This window comes from Leiobunum rupestre, chromosome 5, assembly GCF_980474605.1.
Source record: "Leiobunum rupestre chromosome 5, qqLeiRupe1.1.hap1, whole genome shotgun sequence".
Taxonomy (NCBI): Eukaryota; Metazoa; Arthropoda; class Arachnida; order Opiliones; family Sclerosomatidae; genus Leiobunum; species Leiobunum rupestre.
In genome coordinates, this window is record NC_143388.1 from 50,568,337 (window position 1) to 50,587,512 (window position 19,176).

The 19,176-nt window shown below is 39.4% G+C and overlaps 3 protein-coding genes across 3 annotated transcripts; all 3 read right to left on the minus strand.

Moving 5' to 3' along the window:
* Positions 1-2,174: 2,174 nt before the first annotated feature.
* LOC149945228 (uncharacterized protein F54H12.2-like) lies at positions 2,175-3,011 on the minus strand. The gene has a single exon (XM_090176443.1). It carries the CDS (start codon positions 3,009-3,011, stop codon positions 2,175-2,177), a length of 837 nt encoding a protein of 278 aa, XP_090032569.1.
* A 1,356-nt stretch (positions 3,012-4,367) lies between these two features.
* Positions 4,368-4,841, minus strand: LOC149945229 (uncharacterized). Its single transcript, XM_090176444.1, has one exon. The coding sequence runs from the start codon at positions 4,839-4,841 to the stop codon at positions 4,368-4,370; it is 474 nt and encodes a 157-aa protein (XP_090032570.1).
* A 13,030-nt stretch (positions 4,842-17,871) lies between these two features.
* On the minus strand, positions 17,872-18,690 carry LOC149945230 (uncharacterized). Its single transcript, XM_090176445.1, has 2 exons — positions 18,612-18,690; positions 17,872-18,501 (listed from the first exon to the last, which is right to left on the minus strand). Exons 1-2 carry the CDS (start codon positions 18,648-18,650, stop codon positions 17,872-17,874), a joined length of 669 nt encoding a protein of 222 aa, XP_090032571.1. The 5' UTR covers positions 18,651-18,690.
* Positions 18,691-19,176: the final 486 nt, after the last annotated feature.

The following is a 19,176-nucleotide window of genomic DNA, read 5'->3' on the forward strand; positions in this document are numbered from 1 at the left end:
TCATTATTCTTCGAAGGTTCGACACATAAACGTCTCGAGGCCAAGACTTATCAAGATCGCAAGACGCTTAATATTCGAGAAATGACGACTGGCAACGGCAAAAACTACGGGGTGTTATTTCCGACGAGAACTGGTTTTGCCATTGGATCTGTACTGTGGGAAAAACTATTGGAAAAACACGAGAAGGTCACGATAATGCTGTCCGAGAGTAAACGTGTCCACCAAGCGATTAAGGAGATTGTTGTTCAACAGCTCACCACTTATATGAAAAATACGTGTAATGGGTGTCTTATAGACCACCCATCGCAATTGCAACATGAGTGCGTTTTACATGATTGGAAGGAACGTGTGGACATGCATATTTCAAGCGCCATTAGTAATTTAAATATCGAGTCAATAACGGAAGTTTTCAATAATTCGACATTTTTAAGTTTTGAATTTTGTAAACAAATGGTTACTATAATTGTTTGTGCTTCTAAACAGTATTTGTAAATAAATAAAAATTCTGAATTTTCAAATATAAATATTTCCCGTAATATTTCTTATTTTAAATTTTTCCTTCATATTTAATCTATAGATAAGTAAACTAAAATAAAACCCAAGATAATAGATAAGGGGAGAGGCGATAATATTTCTTAATTTAAATCTTTCCTACATATTTAATCTATAGATAAGTAAACACAAATAAAATCTAAGATAATAGATGAGGGAAAGTCGATTTTAAATTGGGTTTTTAAATGACGTACCAAAAATTGAACAGTGGTTGGGAAATAAAATGGACGATAACAAATGGGGAATTTTTTTAATTGATAAACGAGAAATTGGGGTATTGCTTAATCAAATAAACGGACAGTATAAATAGGTGGTGTCCTAGTTTCAAATTATCAAAAGTTCCTGCTTCTCCGAAGAGACATCCACTGAACTCCCTCAGTCGTAAGAATATTAGTTTATTTTTTCTGTAATTTTAACTTAAAAATGGTTATGTGCGAATTTTGTGGTGCTAAGTTCTCGGTAAACAAAAGTTTACTAAGACACAAGCGAGCAAAGCACGAGGATATCAAATATCCATGTCCGCAATGTAATCAATCTTTTAACCGTCGTGATGCCCTCCGACATAATAGGTAGGGTGGAGGGGCTCACTCCGTGCTCTCCGCGCCGCGCCCGGGGTAATACGCGCCGCCGCCGACGCCGCTGCCTCTCCGCAAAAATAAAACCAGGGAAATAAGAAAAAAACTTTATTGAATATCTCTTGTACGTAAATTCCGTTATCATTTTATCATTGACATTCTTATCTTTTTTAAATTTTGAAAGAATATTCTACATTTTTATACCTCTACATCTATACAAGGCGAAATAGACGCAGTATCCCCCGCATGTCTTGCTAAAATGTCCTTGCAACTGTTTTGAGTTGAAAGTGACGGTTAAACTATTTCTTTCAACAAAATCATTAAATTTAAACATGTCCGGAGGATATCCGAAACTGTCCAGAAATTCGGTATTCCTATGACGTGAAAAGTATATAACGGTCCAATGCTCGCCGTTTGTATTAGATAACCCCGTATTCACAATGTAAAGCGAGGGAAACGTTTTTACGTGTTTGGGAAGGTTGTCCGCGGCGAATATTCCACGAAACAATCCCTTGGTGTGCGGGTCTTTTTCCATTATTTTGGTTAACTGTTCCGAGTCCATTTCATCAATTGCTATAATCGTAGATTACGTTTCGGTTTTTATCTATTTCAATTAAATTTTGAAATTCGGCGTAATATAAAACGCTAACAGTCTTCGGTAAGTCCTTGGCGAACTTTAATTCTAATCGTAAGTTTCCGTTCTTTATCAACTGGAATTGCGAGTTAGAGCCACTGAGATCGGCACTCAGGTCGAATACGAATATACAGTTCCCATGGGGAAATTCTTCGCGAGATATAAAGTTACCCTCGTCAAGGAGCCATTGCGAAGTCTGGGTGAAAAGATTGATGTACGATCTCATATACTGATTTTCTCGAAAATTGGGTGTCAAAGCTTTATGAGGGATACTGGTTCCGTCTAGGAATAGCGCTATATGATTTAAATCAAAGTGTTCGAAATTGAAAGGCGACTGCGTGTATTCTCCCAGATAAGCGTTCTGTTCCACGAGAGCGAAAAGGACTCTTTTGGGTAATTGACCCATGAACAAATTATCTCGAACGCAAGTTACATTCGGTTCGAGTAATGGGGTATTTCATGGTAGAAAGCTCCAGACATTTCGCGTGAGAAATTATAATTTCGGGAGTCAACTTTACTTTCCTGATATACAGGGAAGCCAACTCGTATTGTACTTTCCACTTGACTCCACCAAGAGCGTGAATACAAAATTCGTTAGGACTTTTAATAAATTTGAACTTTAAGTCAATCATGTTTGGGATGAAACGCGACTGCTGACACAGGTCCGCGTGAACCGTTCCCATCAAATCGATCGTTCCTTGTTGGGCAAAATTCATTATTTTCTGGAATCCTTCGTTTTCCGAAGGAGTGTCGAATTTCCCAGCGGTATCTTTGAAGAACAACGCCGCCGTCAGATAACTCGTTTTTGCCGGTCCTCCAAATGTCACGGCGGTTTGAAACATGGACTTGTACGGATAATTATGCGGTGATGGCGTTACCGACCTGTCTCCCAACGACAGGTGCACTTCGTTAAAAAGACTGGAATGAAACAGATTTACGGGCGCTACCTCATCCGCTGGCGTGGTGATTGTTTTGCCATCAGCCGAATATACCGCCGCCTTCGGTATTGTCTTGCCATCCACCGGGTCAACGAGTCGAACTTGTAGATGGAGTAGCGTTTTTGACATGTCAATATATGTTTCAGAGTTTCCGGCCACGTTGAACGTAATTGTTGAATTTTCGTTAATGTTAGAAATGGGGCTGTACTCGACCCATTCGCCACTTACGATGCTGGAGTTAGTGAGCGGGACATTGAAAAGCTCCAATTCGGAACTCACCGACGCTCGCGAATCGGGGTGGATGTGTGCCATATTATATTAAGAAAAAATATCGGAGGGTTTAAAAAACGATGTTCGCTTCTTCTTGCTCGAGACTGAACTGATTAACCTTTTTCGTTTACAATTCCTTTTATTCCCGTTTCCGGACATTTTCTGTTTCACCACGTCATTCAATTCCAAAATTGTTTCCTTCCCCACCGTCGTGCCGTGGCTTTTAAGCGAATCCTTAATCGGTACACCACTAGCGACGTCCGCCGCAACTCTAGCCCCGGTTTTCAAAAACTTTTTTCTTAAGAAAATGGCGCCCTTTTTCAAAATCGGGATAGCTTGTCGAAAGGCGGAGGCGATGAAATTTCCAAGACCGTAACCTCGCTGAACGGCGAGACCTTGATAAACGGGTATTGACCCATTTCCCGTCTGATAATGTTCAATCTGGCTTAAAAAATGCCGGTCGTAGTCCGACTGATTGATTGGTGAAGAGTGTTGATACTTCATGATGCGTTTCGTATAACGTTCACAATAAGAATGAGGAGTGTACGTTTTTCGTGTCCTTTATTTATAAGGGTGTCCACAATCTTTGAGGTCTAAAGTGTAGAGTTACGTGTACCTTTCCTCTTTCAAACTTTACGGGGACTCCCATCTCGCTCATAACGTTAATTTCGATGGATTGAAACGTATTGGCGGAAACCGGCAGGTAGTGAGGTCGGGAAAATTCTTTGTCCACCGTGTCGCCGTCTCTCCCTTGCACGCTCGCTATTCGGAGCAAAGGCACGTGTACGTCTCCTACAGCTCTGCTTTCCACAATATCAGAATATACGAATAGAGAATGAAGACCGGCGTCCAAATCAACAGGGAACGTTGCCGTTCTGATCTGGGCGAAGCTAGTAGTTTTCGTTGCATCTTTGGAAAATCCCATCATGACCGCCAGGGTACCCGGTATAGTTAACGAGTAATTCGTTTTAACGGAAACCTCCACGCGACGAATTCTAGCGATATATCTAAACACGAATTTCGCTTCCACAGGCGTGTCAGGATCGTAAATATTATCTTCGGCGGTCACGTTATTTTTCAGTATTGACACGTCGGCGATATCGTCTTCGTCGTAATTGAGTTGTTCCAAAAGGTCCTCGATATTTCCGTAGTAACCAGCTGGTAGTTCTATCATTTTAAAGTATCCACTGCTAACCATAGATTTTACAGCGCTAGTTAAAGTCAACGCGCAGGATACCGGCATATTGTTCCAAGTGTGAGGATAGCTAATCTCCGCCAAAGCCACCTCGTAGGGTCCCTGCAGTTTTACCGATTCTGGTAAATATGTACGGAATTTACTGGTCGTGTTATTCGGGAAATAACTCATAGACGAATCCGAAGGTAATGTAATGTAGAAACTCATACTAAATCAATTTCTCGCACCCAGCTGTCGAATGATGGGGGATATCCTTTCCAGCGAACCAGCTTTTCTACACTTCCGTCTGCTTTTCGTCGTGTACGTAGCACTTTCTCAATTTTGAAAGTGCTATTATTTAGGTCCTTCCCCACATTCTGTAGTTGTTCTCGGTAGAAAATTCCCGTAATGACCTCGTTGTCCAGGGCGCGTATCTTATATACCGGAGGGCTGCGGGGTAACCTCTCGGATATTTTGAAAAGTTCTTCAGACCACGTGGGAAGGTATCCTTTATCGAAGATGTCCTTGCGCGTACTTATCCGAACTACGTCGTCAACTTCGAACGCGTACGACTTAGGTAGCGCAAAATCCACGTCACCGTAGAGGTTTTCCCAAACACGTTTCGAACTTGATGACGTAACTTCTACGGGTGTGCATTTGATCGATCGGTGATAACTAGTGTTATACGCCTCGACCATTTCTCTAAAGTTTCGGTTTCGAATCGAGCTTCACTTAGGCGTTTTTTCACGACTCTGACGGCGGCGTTTTTCGGATGTTAGGCTTAACGTATTCTTTTAACAATTAAAAACCGTACGGAACTATGTTAAAGCTAAGTAAAAGAATAATATAATTAAGTTTATTTAGATTTTAAAGTTATTAAAATTAATAAAATTTTTAATTAGCTACTGGTTTTTCTTTAATCGACAACCCCGGGCAATTTTTCAAACTACTCGAGTACCCGAACGATTTTTCTTAAATACTCGATACTCGAATAAGGAAAAATTTTAGCTTAATCGAGTACTCGAGTACCCGACTCGACCAAAATATTACCCGACTCGACTACTCGACGAAAGCTTGTCGAGTACTCGATACCCGACTCGATCACCAAAAACCACTACTCGCACATCCCTATCGATTTCCCATTCAGTTAGATAGCCCAAGAAGTCTTCCTGACAAAAAGAATACATTAGTCGAGGTTATATTTGGCTTATGATCTTAGCTTAGTTTGTTTTTTACCTTCAGCCGTTGATCATTTACAGATTTAAATGGTTTTTTGTTTGGTTTTCTTTTAAAGTAAGCTTCGTGGGCATTTGTAGAGTTGAGAATATCAAACCATTGGTCAAATAAGTTGATAAATTTAACCAATTCAGAATACTCGTTGCCATAGTAATTTTCAAGGGAATTTCCCACTGTTTTGCTTAAAACTTGACAAGCGAAGGCCACTTTCATTTTACTGTAGGAATTTAGATTAACGTTGTCTGATGACAATTTATACGCTTTCCGGAGATTTCCAGGCATATGTTTTTCGTGCTCATATAGGTTTCTTATTGGTTTCCAGGTTAAATTTTGTCCATTCCTGTACATGAGCCGAACATTGCAATTCTCATCACTATTATACAGACAGTTCCTTGCCGTTTTCATTAGATGTGGTGGGTCGAATATTAGGAATACTGGGCGTTCTTCATCTGTGGCGTAGGGTTTTCTACAATAATGGGCAGAACCTTCGGTTGCATTCATATTAAAGAAACGACTATTTGTTGCAGCGCCGTCTCCAATAATTGAAATTATTTTGAAGCCCAATCCCTCGAGTCTTTCCACAGCTTCCCAAATAATGGAATTCAAATCATCACCACTTAAACTACTAGTGGCAAAATGGGCGAAAGGGTACTGAAGTTTCGTTGTGGTTCCTCGTAACATTAATTGTAGGATGTGGGTAGCCACTGCATGGTTTATCTTTCAACAAATCACAATCCAGCCCATTTATCTTATTGCGTGCATCATTGAGATGGGTATAGCCCACAATATCACCTGTCACTTTTTTATAAAGTAGGCCCTCTTTAACTTTTATTTCATGTAGTAAAATAGAGAAATATTGTTGAAGAGGTTTTAGGGTTTCCGGTTTGACTTCTTCATTCATTCGATTCAGCATTTTGTTATTAAAACCTGGTGTTTTTCCTTCACGCCAAGAGTGTCGGAAAAGTGTGTTGTAGGAAGGTAGTTTAAGAATTTGGGATTCAGCCAAGCTTCGGTAAGCTGCCGGAGACTTATGAAATTGGTACAGGCACCACTGTATAATCAATGGGTGCCACCTTCTTCCATGAGGATTATCTTTTTGACACATTTTCAGTTGCGTTTGCAAAAACAATGAAACAAAGCTATTTTTTTCACTTTCGACGTTAGATAATCTTTCCGTTAAAATAGTTTTTAGACACTCATGGTCATTTACTGGTAGAGAATGCCCCGATTTCTTTATCATTTTCTTGGCCTTTTGCTGCAAACGTTTCAATTTGTTTGATGTATTTTTCTCATTTTCTTTGGATTGCTTTAACATCTCAATTAGCACTTCTTTAGAACAATTTTTGTATTTCAATAATATGTTTGTTTTTCTTCCTCGAGATGGACTGTGAGGCGTAATTTCGTAACCGTGTACAACTATTGCAAATCTTCTTATTTGTTAGGATTGTACATTTATCATCGTGTTGTGACGCAGTAAGCCATGAAAAATGCCCTCGTTGCCTATCCTTTAATAGCTGGACAATATGATCTTCGCTATTACCAGCACCAACATTTAAGCTCTTAAGTTCGTTTGAAACTGTCAACAATGAGGTGCTATCCGAAATGTTTTCTGGCAATGTAACTAAATTATGCCGCACGATACTTCTATTCAAAACACGCAATGAAAACGTTTGATCTGGATTGACTAGTAAGCGAATCAATATGCTACTAGTTTTCTCGCTGATAGTATGCAGCTCTAAGTTTTCGTTTGTCAATCTTGAAAACCAACCACTCTTTTTAAAAACCTGCCATTCCTCAGAGTTGAAAAATTCTTTAAATTTTAACACAAATTCTTCTGAATCTACAGTCCCCTTTTCTTCCAGCGGTTCCCATATTGTATGACTAATTTTTTCTGGCTTTTCCAATGCTTCAACATTTTCGCTATGTTCATCACCCTAGGAAAACAACATCTTTATGAGAGTTCTTATTCATATTCTAACTAAAGATCCCCGCCACCGAGTGCGCCACTGGAGAAATTGTAGAACTCGCTTACTTAGAGAAATGAGAACAAATATGTAAAATTAAGGTTTTCTAACTGGAAAGGTGCGCGCTGAAAACAATAAAATTGAATTAACAGAATACCCCTTTCCCTCCCCTCCCTCTCAATCGGGTGCGCCACTCTACTCGCTAGAGAAATGAGATGATGTATGTCAAATTTGGTCGTTCTAACTTGAAAAGTCGTTGAGCTAAATTAAAATTAAGTTACCCCCCCTCCCCACATACGCCACTTCGATATACAGGGTGTCCACTAAAAAATGAACCAGGGCGAATATCTCAAAATATGTTTTAGATACGATTTTGAAATTTTCAAGTCGTATACAAGATATAGGGGAAACCTACTGCGAAAATGTCGATGTCTTCAAGGTCATCCAAAAACTAACTCGAGAACCGTAAGTGTTACAAAGTTGGTTCCTATTAGAAAGGTGTTCCACGTGACTTTGTATGTACGAATAGCTTTGAGTTGATCGGATTTGACCAATAGGAAGCCGAGAAATGCTAGATGAAAAACAAGAAGGTCGTTAAGTTGATAACGTGTCGAAAGCGAGGTTAGGGAGCTGATAACTCTAAAGATACTCGTGTTAGAGTGCTGAAATTTGCTACATATCCTCATCAGGATTGAGGGTCTTTAGTTTAAAAATTTCCATGAACTTGAACCATGTCTTCAATGTCATACAAAAAACAAACGTGAGAACCGTAAGTGAACTTAGAAAGTTGTGACGGTTACTATTCCTGTTTAAATTGATTTTTTTCGGGAAAAAAATTTAAACAAAGAAATTTACTGGTTAATATTTCGGAAAATGATTAAAAAACATGTATTATTCGTGAAATTTGAGCTTTTTATCGAAAAAAACGTCGTTTTTCCGATTAGTCTTAAAAATTTATCAAAAAATTAATCGGATAATACAGAAATATAAATTACTTGGTCAAAACGTTTTACGAATAATTTTGAGAGCTTCATCTATTGAATAAAAGTTAACCATCCCGACCTCTAGAAAGTTGGTTCCAATTAGAAAAGTGTTCCACGTCTTCAAGGTTAACCAATTTTACAAACTTGAAAAACTCCCACCATAATAAGTTTGTCTAGCAAATTTCGATGTAACACGAATTGGTTTCGAGTTATGTGCGTTTTCTTTCAATTTTCTTTTTAACGACCTTTGTGATTTTGAAAAACAGTTCCACGACTTCCTATTGGTTAAATTCGATCGAATCAAAGCTAATTAGACCTACAATATGACGTGAAACACTTTTCTAATTGGAACCAACTTTCTAACACTTACATCGGCTTCCTATTGGTCAAATCAGAGCTATTTGTACTTAAAAAGTCGCGTGGAACACTTTTCTAATTGGAACCAACTTTGTAACACTTACGGTTCTTGAGTTAGTTTTTGGATGACCTTGAAGACATGGATCAAGGTCATCGACATTTTCGCAGTAGGTTTCCCCCTACATCTTGTAAATGACTTGAAAATTTCAAAATCGTACCTAAAACAGATTTTGAGATATTCGCCCTGGTTCATTTTTTAGTGGACACCCTGTATAAGAACTAAATAAGCCGTAAAATTCGATGTCGCGAAAAACTGGCTAAAATAGTGTACGCCGCGCGGTCAGGACTAATTTCGCCTGAAAAAAGTTGAAGCCCGAAAAACAGGCCAAAATAATGGTAACTCAGTCGCACACTATTTTCACCCGATTTGAGAAACAGGCCAAAATAGTGTTGGCCGCGCGGTGAAGACTATTTTGACCCGTTTTTCAGGCTAAAATAGCTAAGCATTGGACGGCAAGCTAATTTAGCCCAAAAAACGGGCCAAAATAGTCCCCGGCTAATTTGGCCCGAAAAACAGGCCAAAATAGACACTCCGTACTTGGCCAGGCGATTTAGAAATCGAACATGACTCTGTGGCAGCCTGTTCTCATGAACAGGCAGATAAAGAAATGGAACTGAACTTGAATAACGAAATTTCTGAATCGGGTTGGGGATTTGCAACAGAAGAAGTTCAACCACAAACTATCCAGGAAAAACGTTATGAAACACTGCAATTAAGTACGGACAGAGGTCTATATCCAGAATTCTTAGACGACGATACCAAATTAAAAATTCTTTCAAGTGAGCCTTGTAAGCCGAAAGGACCATTTCCAAAAGATACAAGTAAAAGGTTTGTCAGGTCATTTAGCAGTGATTACTATTATTCTTATACAAAGACGGGACAGAAAATAGAAAGATACTGGTTATGCTATTCCCCCACATTAAATGGAGTGTACTGTGAACCGTGTTGGCTATTTGACGGTGACGACAAGAAAGACAGCCTAGACAGGCCTAATAATGCCTGGCGCGAAGGTCGTATAAAGGACTGGCAGGGATTAAGTAAAAAGATAAAGACCCACGAAACTAGTGCTGCTCATTTAAATTCATGTATGACGTATAGCGCCTGGAAAAGTAACAAAACTATTCAAACGTTTCTCAGCAAGAGCTCTGACAATTGGAAAGCCATTTTAACTCGAATTTTTGATATTACAAGATCACTAGCCTTATGCCAACTTCCCTTTCGAGGTCATCGTGAGAACATAAATAATATAGGTCCGCAATCTGGAAATTTTTTGAGTTTTATGGATTTACTGTCTCGGTATGACCCTGTACTTAAAGCTCACATTTCCAATAAAAAACCCAAAATAAATATTTCAGTCCACAAATGCAAAATGAAATGATTTCTTTTTTAAGTGATAGCGTGCTAAAGAAAATCATTGGTGAAATAAATAAACAACCCTTTTTTTTCTATAATCCTCGATACTACACCTGATATATCAAGAAAAGATCAACTTAGCTTGGTAATACGGTTTTTAAACCTGGACCTAAATAAAGCCAAAACTGAGGCATTTGAAATAAAAGAAAGCTTCCTAGGATTTTTTGAAGTTACTAGTCATTCTGCAGAATACTTTGAAAATGAAGTAATACGAGTACTAGAAGATCATTTTGGTATTAATTTGAACAAGTTGGCAAGCCAAAATATACCTCTCCTCGGAAGAATGGTCCCTAGTGGTATTAATTTCTCGACACGACCTCCAAAGATATCGCCGCAATTCAGAGTTATTTACGAAAAACGTATTTTCGGTTCAAACCCTGCCCGGTATAAAATTTTAATTTTAATTTAAATAATTGAGTCGAAACAATCGAGTTTAATTTATTCAGAATATTATAAATTAAGTAATTACAACAGCGAGTTAGACTTACTAAAACAATGCACAACTGAATTTAACCCTTTTTACAGTACATGTTTATCAGTTGAATATAATACTAAGCAAATTTTAATGAAAGAAATATCTACAGATGGTATTTGTATTTTTCTCGCTTACGAAATACTTGCCGCATCTTTAACGCTCATTTTATTTCAACACTCGTACATGTAGACTTCCAGTTGACGTTGTGACACATACCGCATGAAAAAGACCAATGCCGTCTAATTTCCAATATCATATAATGACTCGCACACCCAGGAAATCATTGACTGCGTTAGAAATCGTAGATATCCAAATATCCACACCAAATATATTTACAAGAAGCAAAAACCTTACCATCAACAAAGCACAGAGAGCCACTTGACTAACCGCCAGCTCTTAAAGCAATAAACTTTAAATTATCAACTTTGAATTAACACAACTATATATAGGTCGTTAAGAATACCCGTAAATAAATAACAAAAAGTAACAAAGTGGACCACCCACAGGGTCTACCCTTTAACCCTCTTATCTCGGCTGACTGCGCTAAAACAAGATTTAACCTTTAAAATTTCATTCGTAAAAAAACCAGATTAGGCCTTCATAAATTCATTAATAAAAAAAGACTTTATTACCTATTATGCTTACGATGCGTGTCTTAATTTCAGTGAAACTTAGCAGCTATCGGTGGTTCTGTGGTAGAGCGCTCGACTGCCAAGCCGAATGGCCTGGGTTCGAAACCTGGGTGGCGCATTTGTTTTTAATCAATAGAGAAACGCTAAATTAGAATTTCTTCGATGCAAAAATTTCAATTTCAATTCTATTTCAATTAAACCAAAATTTCGTAATATTAAATAAGCTTCCGATAAAGCTGAAGGTCTAATTTTCAATAAAGCGTAACAAGTGTCGGTGGTTCTGTGGTAGAACGTCCGCCTGTCAAGCAGGAGGTCTCGGGTTCAAATCCCGCCCGATGCGATCGCAAATTGATACTAAGACGAATACCGTGTACAACTGGTGGAAACCCTGCCATTGGACGTTGAGAGGTAGCATTACACTCAGCACTCGGGCCGTCCCAAAGTCATTAAGAAGAAGTTGGAGAGAAAACGCCCATACAAACACAACAGACTCAACATGCACAACCATCAGAACGTAAACTCAACACTCACAACCTACGCAAAAACATTACAAAAACGTAACACACCAACCGTCACGACGGTGAGCGAAAAACACCATCCAGACCAAACCGCAAATGAATACGTTAACGCTCACCGTCACACGATGGTTTTGCCAACCCTTCGAAAAACTGCGAACGCAGAGATCTCGAGAAACTGCGTACGCAGTGATTACCCTTTGCCCCGAAAATGCGAACCACAGACCCACAGACCCACAGAGGGACACGGTGATTGTATAACCCCTCCTAGGGGACTTTGTCCCCTCGGAGAGGTAAAAATTGCCGAGGACAGGGCTATTATGGCGCTGCAAACATGAGCGGGAGATATACGGGTTTGCAGGCACGCATAAAAAAGCGTGTTCCGAATGCTGAGTTTGTCCACTGTGCAGCTCACAATTTAAACCTAGTTTTGAATGACTCAGTAAAAAATATTGTAGAATTGAACCAATTTTATGAACGAGTTAACAGTGTTTACGTATTTTTCAGTGAAAGTGTAGCACGTTGGCACGACCTGAAAAATACTTTAGCAAATGAAAAGTGCGTTGCAAAAACCTTAAAAAAATTATGTCCAACAAGATGGTCGTCTCGATTTGATTCTCTAATAGCTTTAAAGAACAATTTTAAACACGTTATGCAGTGTTTATCGTGCGTAGTACTTAAAAGCCAAAAATCGGGAGAAAGGCAGGAAGTCATCAGTCTTAGAAAAAAACTAGAAACTTTCGACTTTGTTTTGCTGCTTGCATTCCAAAGTAAAGTCTTAGAAAATATCAATTTAGTCTCAAAATTACTTCAGAGTTCGTCTGCTGATCTTCAGAACGCTTGCGCGTTGTTAGAAGACGCGAGAGATAATTTAACTATGGTTAGAAATAATTTTTCGCAAATAATTGACGAAGCGAAGGAACTGGCGAAAACGTGGAATATAGAATGCAAACTTATTTCAAAACGTAAAAAGCGAGTAAAACGATTTTATGACGAACTTTCTTCTGATGATAGAATTGAAGATGCTCTCAAAAGTTTCCAAGTAACGGTTTTCAACGAATCACTTGACATCATAATTCATCAATTAACAAATCGCTTCATTAGTATGAAAAACATTAATGATAACTTTTCGTTCCTAAACCCTGTACAATTAACAGAAATGAAGAACTTCGAGATAAAGCTACCAAACTTATCGAGAAATACGAATCCGATTTATCGTATGGTTTAGTTGATCAGGTGATAAGCTTTAAAACCCTAATGTCTCCAGAAATAAAGAGAAGAAAAATGTCGTCCATCAAAGAATTGGCAAAATTTTTAGACGTTGACAACACTTATCTTGCAAGTAGTCTGCCAGATATTTGCACTGCTTTTCAGTTGTATTTGACTTTACCCGTTTCATCTGCTTCAGCTGAACTCCAAGCTCAAGTTAATAAAAACTTACCTAAGAAACACGATGACCGATACTAGGTTAAGTGCGTTAGCTGTGTTGAGCATAGAACATGAAATTTGCCAGAAACTCGATTTGAACGAAGTCGTCGAAAAATTCATGGCAGTCAAACATAGACGCTTTGCTACGTAATTGAATTTTGCTTTGTGAGTATAGAATAAAATGATCTTGCTAGTTATAAGTGCATGGAGTCCTTATTTCACCAAAAAATGTTTCAGAATTTTAAATTTATTTCCGATAAAGTTTATGGCACAGCGAAAGCCTACATGTAATTTCGCGGCATAAGCCGCCGAATACCAATTTAAGGAAGCCCCCCCCCTCCCCTTGAAAAACCTAAGGGGCCCCTAAAATAGTTTCGCGGGGGGGGGGGCGAACCCTTAGCTACGCCACTGTCATAATCCGTGGTGTATTTTTGTCTCTAGGTTCAATTTGTTGATCAAATTGCTTGAAGAGTAATAAATATAATTAATCTATCTCTTAAAGGTTTGTTTCATTTATAGTCACAAACTTACATTGACATTAATAGGGTCAGGATGTTGAACAGAAGGCCCATTCTTTCGACAAAATGCCTACTACATATGTAAGTATTTTCATTGATATTTGAGATATTAAATTCTGGTCTGGCTTCCTGAAGCCAAGCTTTTACAAGTATTAGGATTTGAAATTGGCTTTGCAAATGGAAAAAACTTTACCCCAGCCATATGATCTTCGTGATAAAAGCGTGAATCACTTCTACAACGTGGATAGGCACTAGAGAGCTGCAACGGAGCGGAAATTATTCCGTTTCCGCGGACTCCGTTCCGTTCCGCGGCGCTGGAACGGAATCGAAGCTAATTTATAAGAAAGTAGAGGAACGGAATGGAATCGGAGCAAATTTCCGAAAATTTGTTGTAACGGAACGGAATCGGAGCAAAATTTCCGAAAAATCTTTGTAACGGAACGGGATCGGTGCAAATTTCCGAAAAATCTTTGTAACGGAACGGGATCGGAGCAAATTTCCGAAAAATCGTTGTAACGGAACGGGATCGGAGCAAATTTCCGAAAAATCTTTGTAACGGAACGGGATCGGAGCAAATTTCCGAAAAATCTTTGTAACGGAACGGGATCGGAGCAAATTTCCGAAAAATCTTTGTAACGGAACGGGATCGGAGCAAATTTCCGAAAAATCGTTGTAACGGAACGGGATCGGAGCAAATTTCCGAAAAATCGTTGTAACGGAACGGGATCGGAGCAAATTTCCGAAAAATCTTTGTAACGGAACGGGATCGGAGCAAATTTCCGAAATATCGTTGTAACGGAACGGGATCGGAGCAAATTTCCGAAAATTCTTTGTAACGGAACGGGATCGGAGCAAATTTCCGAAAAATCTTTGTAACGGAACGGGATCGGAGCAAATTTCCGAAAAATCGTTGTAACGGAACGGGATCGGAGCAAATTTCCGACAAATCGTTGTAACGGAACGGTATCGGAGCAAATTTCCGAAAAATCGTTGTAACGGAACGGGATCGGAGCAAATTTCCGAAAAATCGTTGTAACGGAACGGGATATCGGAGTAAAATTTTCCAAAACCTTTGTAATGGAACGGGATCGGAGCAAATTTCCGAAAAAAACGTCGTATATTGAAGCATGGACACTGTTTTCATTTCTCTCTTGGCTGCTGATTGGATCTCCCACTTTTCCAGACAGTGAGATCATAATCCCCCTTCTTCACCGGCTCGTGGGAAACATAACTGCAACTGAAGCCTTTTTCTCTACAACTACGTTGCGTACATCAATGCGCAGAATCGCAAAAGGTACAAAGGCCATTTAGCGAAAAGGGGCAATAATTTGGCGGGGTGACCGGCTTGCGGTAAAGGTTTAGTTTTACATTCAATTCAATAGAAATAATAATTGTTTCTGTAAATTTTTGTATTCAGGAAAATAAAATAATTTTTCCTCATTTTTCAAGACTATAGACTCTAAAAACGCGCCTTCACAATTGACCGCCATTACCTTACAGTCTACAGGGAGGGTGATGAGACAACCGGTTTTGGGGGGATGAAATTTCTGCGGTAGAAGGCTGGCTCGTTGGTTGTCTGAACGATAATGGCGCCGCCCAGTAAACCTTTCTAAAAAGAGTGTATACTGAGGGAAAGCAAAATATAAAATGGGAGCGGAAACTGAGCATAAATATTAAGTAATATAGACGATTAATGAAACTGAGCGGAACACGAACGGAAATAATATTGGAGAAACAAACGGAGCGGAAACGGACGGAAAATATTGACGATAAATAAAACGGAGCGGAAACGGACGGAAATAATGGGAGAGAAATAAACCGGAGCGGAAACGGACGGAAATAATGGGAGATAAATAAACCGGAGCGGAAACGGACGGAAATAATGGGAGATAAATAAACCAGAGCGGAAACGGACGGAAATAATGGGCTAGAAATAAACCGGAGCGGAAACGGACGGAAATAACGGACGATAAACAAAGCGGACCGGAAACGGACGGAAATAATTGGCGATAAACTAAACGGACCGGAAACGGGCGGAAACAAAACGGAGCGGAAACGGTATGGTATTTTCGCTGCTCTGCAGCTCTCTAATAGGCACACCGTTTTACGCCCATTTTGATAAAAGTTATAATACCTAACTTTGAATAATAATAATACTTAGTTACTCATCCATAATCTCTAATAATTGTTAACAATACAACTCCCGAAAACGGATTACTCCTTAACCCTAACCGCCGTTTTATTTGAAACGCGGAGAGCAGACAACCTCGGTAAGCAGAACACGTAACAAACGGAAGCCAAATTAGAGGAACTTCCTTGAAAAACAAGTCATCGCGTACGTTTTTTCACTCCCTTTTATGCGCATCGGCAGCCGTGGCGAAATGCACGCGGGAAGGTAGAGTAATATATGCAGGTGGAGAGTATTATTAATCCAAGGTGAAGGTTTGGCCGGTTTTTCGTGTGAGAGAAAAATATTTATCTGGCAAACCCGTAAGAAATTGAGAGCTGTCGATTTTAAGGAGTAGCGTAGTTTCTTCTAGCCTAGTCTTCACTAATTTCCGACTTTCCGCGCCATTTTTATTATTTTATATGATTTTTGTAATAAATGTATGATGGCAAATAAGCAAAATATTAGTCCCAAATCCACGGGTTTAAAAATAAACTTAGATCATGAAAATATTCTTAACCCCAAACATACTTCAACACCTAGGGTCCAAACATGGGCAAAAGATGCGATTGCTTAGATGTAAATAATCACGTTCAAAAAGTAAGCCAAAAAAAGGTCGGGTCCATTTGCTTAATAAAAAAGCAAGCTAAGAAACAATATTTTTGTTGTTTGTTTGCTGAGCGTATTACACATCGATTTCTTAAAATATCACAAAATCAACTAAAGAGGATTTGTCAGCGAGCGAATTAAATCTATGCTACACAAATCCCGCTCTCTCCTCGTTCGCTCTTTCTTAAGCGAGCGAGCTTTCTCTAAACGTGGAGATGCCGCGATCACCGGTAGCCGCTTATGGCGCGATGGACGAGTCTGTCGCGAACGAAGAGGATTTTCGCTCGCTTTAATCGCTCTCGGCGCAGAGAGAGCACGCGCCCGTAACCTCACCGTCGCGTTCGCATTGAGCTGATTTTTAATTGAACGATGGGGCCTTCTCTTTCGCTTCCATCTTTCCAATGAAATTCAGTTTTCAAAATAAAGCGTTTTATTTGACCTCGGCCTTGAGTCCTTGACACGGTGCACGAAAACAATTTCGAGGTTTGACGGTTAATGTCGCTGTCGAAGTTGGGTTATTAATAATCGCTTGATGCATTTTATGTGTTTCCCAATTTCGACGAAAGTTTGTAAACGCGATAACTTCTCAACCGTTGGTTGTAGAGGGAAAATTTGTCCACTTTCTAAATATGAATCGACCATTGTGAATTCAAAAACGCGCGAGTCAGTGCCGTTGTCAAAAATGACTTTTGACGGTACCCGCTAAAACTATTAATTTTTGGCGGACGAAACCGATAAATAACGAAAGATATTGGAAAATAAATAATAGTTGCAATTGGTTTCATCGATCTATCTATTATAGGTTTCTAGTAGAATTAAAAAGAGGGCAAAGATTTCACCTGTCGAAGACTTTTTAAACAGAGTGTATATTAATGAACTTTTGCCACTTGTTATTAAAGTTTCTCGCCTCACGGATAAAAAACAATTGATAGTTTAATAAAAACAATTTGGTTCAAGGAAGAATATTGTTTGCCAGATTTAAGGCTGTGTCCGGAAATTGGGGTAGTTTTTTGGGAGCCCATATCTCACATTTTTTAGTCATAGAGACCCATAGAATGCATATAGAAAGTTTCGGTACTCTTATCCGTAACACCCTGTATGTATCATTTAACTGATAATAGAACTGATAGTTCGTTCTATATTAAAAATAGCCAGCCTTATAAATCTCATTTTCACCCTTTTCTGGGGATTGTTGAGCTCAGGGGACTTTGAATAGGTAGAGGCGAGTGTGAAACAACGTTTCATTATATGATTTTGATTAAAGCGCTGAGTACCGAGCGCTGACAATAAAACTGATCATTAAATCACTTTCACCCTTTTAATAAGGGTATGTATTTAAAATTTTATTGCAATATTTAATTTGATACATTTTAGTATTCCTTGGGAATGGCTTGAGTGTAGGAGCTCTTTCCGGTTAGTTGAAGTTGAGGAACTTTGAAGAGGTAGGGGCGAGTGTTGACCTTGGTGAGGAGAGGTCGGAGAGTGTGTCCCACTTTGTAGACGATGGGCTTGTGTTGGATGACGGGTCTGGGCACGTAGAAGATGGGTTGCGGCAGACGGAAGAGGACGTCCTTGTTCTGGAAGATGGGTTTGGGGGCTTCGACGATTGGACTGGGTAGGTTAAGGTGCAGGTCTTTGTTCTGGATGGAGTTCCCTGGAAGGCGGATGTTGGCGTGTGGAATGTCGACTACTTCCTGTCCTCCTTTGGGCAAGTGGACCAAGGGCGCGTGTACGCCGAGCGAAGGGGCCGGGTACTCCATGGTCTCCGAGGGCAGTTTGCCGTGTTCGCTGGTCATTCCGCTCTGGGCCACTTCGATGGGAAGAGGCTCGCGGATCTCCAGATTACCGGAAGTCCACGATGTCGCGGATGTCCAAGAAGATTCTGGCAGGGGCTTCAGTTCCAACTCGGGCATGGCGGTGGTGAAGTACTCTGGGGCCTGAGCAATCAAGGTGCCTTCACTTTCAAATTTGATAAAGTCGGATGACTTTTGTGCCGTGCACTAAAAATGCAATAAATATAATTTATCTGGACTTCATTTTTTTACGAATAAAAAAGTCGGACGTTCTCAAAACACAAAACACTCTCTTTTTAAAAGATTTGTTAACTTACCAAAGCTGCCAAAGCGAGAAGAGTGACGAATTTCAACATCTTTCTGTTATTTCTGCTCAGTTGATTCGAAGAGTTCGAAGGCTGGAATGGATGTGATGCTGTTCTACTTGGGAAAGCAAGCTTTTATAGCCCGGATATTTGAACTTTGGAGATGCGAGAGTTCTTGATCGATGGAGAATATCGGGAATAAAATTTCAAAATTGTAGATTATCTAAACCATATTGAGGTTACTTTAATCTCTCTTGCTTAAATTGTTCTTGAGAAACCGAGGAGAAAACGTTTGAGCTTTATCTCGTAAACTTCAAATTGCAATCTTCATTTTTCCTTAAAAAATATCAGTTTTATTTTCATAATTTAATATTTATTTATGAAAGTTTGCGTGTCTGTCTGTCTGTCTCGTTATAAGCACCCACCGTTTGCCAAACTTTGCGCAATTGTTTTCTGTATACAAAGTAGTAAACGAAATGTTCTTGTCCATTGTAACAACCAGAGGTTCACAAAACCAAAAGCAGGCTCCCCGCCAGCAATAGGCACAAGTAGGCACGTGCCTACGTTGAAAAAGTGT